This window comes from Miscanthus floridulus, chromosome 14 (assembly GCF_019320115.1).
Source record: "Miscanthus floridulus cultivar M001 chromosome 14, ASM1932011v1, whole genome shotgun sequence".
Lineage (NCBI taxonomy): Eukaryota > Viridiplantae > Streptophyta > Magnoliopsida > Poales > Poaceae > Miscanthus > Miscanthus floridulus.
This window is the reverse complement of record NC_089593.1, coordinates 55,838,808-55,840,913: the sequence shown is the minus strand read 5'-3', so window position 1 is coordinate 55,840,913 and position 2,106 is coordinate 55,838,808. Positions and strand designations below refer to the sequence as shown.

The 2,106-nt window shown below is 63.2% G+C and overlaps 1 protein-coding gene across 1 annotated transcript; it reads right to left on the bottom strand.

The window, feature by feature from the left end:
• Positions 1–308: 308 nt before the first annotated feature.
• LOC136503474 (uncharacterized) lies at positions 309–1,690 on the bottom strand. The gene is made up of 4 exons (XM_066498545.1): positions 1,395–1,690; positions 1,234–1,285; positions 450–1,133; positions 309–368 (listed from the first exon to the last, which is right to left on the bottom strand). Exons 1-4 carry the CDS (start codon positions 1,688–1,690, stop codon positions 309–311), a joined length of 1,092 nt encoding a protein of 363 aa, XP_066354642.1.
• Positions 1,691–2,106: the final 416 nt, after the last annotated feature.

The window sequence follows — 2,106 nt, the reverse complement described above, 5'->3', positions numbered from 1 at the left end:
TTTGCTAGGGCACCTTTCGTCAGTAGGTGCGTGCCCTGCTCCGCCCCCAGCTGTCCAGCGATGGCCTTGGCAGAGGCCATCGCTTCTTTAGCCCGGGACCTGAAGGTGTCCCGCTCGCTAGCCACCCGGGTCAGCTCCTCCTCCAGCTCCTTGATCCACGCCGCTAAAGGGGTGGCATGCTCCCGAGCCATGGCCGCCTTGGCCGTCATATTAGCACAGCGAAGGCGGAGGTCCTCCACCTCTGTGCTCCACATCGATAGAAGCTCGTTGGCATGGGTGAGCAAGTCCTTCTGCCACTAGAGCTGGTCCTAGACGTCCCTCTCCCGCTGGAGGAACAATGACTTCTTGAGGGACCGGGCCTCGAGCTCCTAGATAGGCAGAACAGACGTCAGGCACTATGAGAAAACTTGGGAAAAAGACGACACCGCACAAGAAAAGAAAGCGTGCACCTGGGCAACACCGGGCAGATCGTCAGCCATAACGGATAGCATTGTCCGCAGCGACCGCTCCGCCAGACGACGGTATTGCTCAAAGGAGCTCCAGCGCCCCCCCTCGGCCGTGTCCTCGAGGGCGAACAGAGGCTCCCCCTTAGGGTCGTCCCGGCTTCGCCACAAGACACACGGGTGATCCCACCCATGGGGCTCGGGTTGTACCCACATGAGGGCCGAGCTTCCCTTGCCAGAGGTTAGAGCTAGCTGCTCCACGGTACCGGCCTCCTCAGCATCTGCCACCTCCTTCCCTCGGGAAGCATCATCGGAGGAGATCGAATGGACCTCCACTTCCCGGGCACTCTCCTGCGACGGCGGTGGGCCTTGGACCAGGGGCAGTACCGAGGCTTGGCCCACCTCCGTTTCTGCTTCCTGGGTCGCCGGCTCTGCCGTGCCCACAGCGGCCTCCGCCGCCTCGACCTCGGTGGTCCCGGGGGCTCCAGCCTCTGCCACCTCGGCCTCGGTGGTCCCGGATGCCCTGGCCTCTGTCGCTTTGGCCTCGGAGGTCTTAGGGGCCTCGGCCTCACCCTTGGTGGCCTCAGCGACTGAAGGTGCCTCAGCCCTATCTGACTCACGGGCCTTGGCCTCGAGGGACGTAGGCACTTCATCCCCCACTTGCTCCGCGGCCGCCTCGGTAGCCTCTCCCTAGGCGACCAGCTCTTCGGGTTGGCCCTCGCGATGCCGTGCCACGTTGTATGGCGGCTTGCGCCTTCGCCACCCATTGGGCGGTGGAGCTAGTGCTCACCTTGAGCACCTTACATGGCGCCAGGGCGGGCACTTCCACCTGACGCTTCCGGCTAAAGGCAAAGCACCGATAAGGTCAACATATGACCAAGAGATGAGCGAGAGGTGCTATGACTCCACTGACCAAACACTTACCACGAACAGGGACACAACCGCTTCTACATTGCGTCCCTCGTCCTCTTCAATGGCGGTGGCATGGCCTCCATGGCCGCCAGTGCCGACCGGCCCTCGCTAGACTCTAGTGCCCCCTCGACCCTCCATGGAGGTGGTTGCGTCGCCCCTGCCGCCGCCTGCTCCACCTCCACCGATGAGCCCACCGGGCTGACGGCGTGCTTCCCTAACGCCCGTGCCTCGAGCGCGTCAGCCTCGGCCCCGAGGCGAGCGATCGCTGGCCCCAAGGCATCCTCTCCTCCTCCTCCTAGAAACGCCGGGCTGCTCGCCGACGCCCTGAACATCATCCCCCTGATGTCAGGGAGATGGTCTAGGATACCTTGCCCCACCTCGCTCTCATCGTCATTGCTCGAGGAATCCAACAATGACGGTGATGGAGACGGCTCCACCGGGAGACCCTCGTGCCTCTAATGCCGGTGATGTTTCTCTAGCTCTTCACGCTCAAGGTTCTTCCTCTTGCGCCTTGCCTCCTCGACGTCCTTTCGCTTCTTCTATGCCTCGGCGTGCGCCAGGTTCACTGCCTGCCGCTCTGCGTCCTCAAGAACGGGCGGTGGGGAGGCTCGCACATCCCTCATCCCCTACAGGAATGGTGGACACAAATAAGGGAACAGGAAAATGCAAGGAGCAAGGAGGCCTCGGGGGCCGCAGCGGCGCATGACTTACCAGAGAGATGTACCCCCACATCGGGCGCATCGGGAACGGG

Bases quoted from the DNA above. Each gene is read 5' to 3' on its own strand.
- LOC136503474 (XM_066498545.1), bottom strand. From the start codon at position 1,690: ATGATGTTCAGGGCGTCGGCGAGCAGCCCGGCGTTTCTAGGAGGAGGA. The intron at 1,286-1,394 runs GTAGAAGCGGTT...CTTTGCCTTTAG, and splicing joins AAGAGGACGAGGGACGCAAT to CCGGAAGCGTCAGGTGGAAG. The intron at 369-449 runs GTGCACGCTTTC...CTGCCTATCTAG, and splicing joins ATCTGCCCGGTGTTGCCCAG to GAGCTCGAGGCCCGGTCCCT.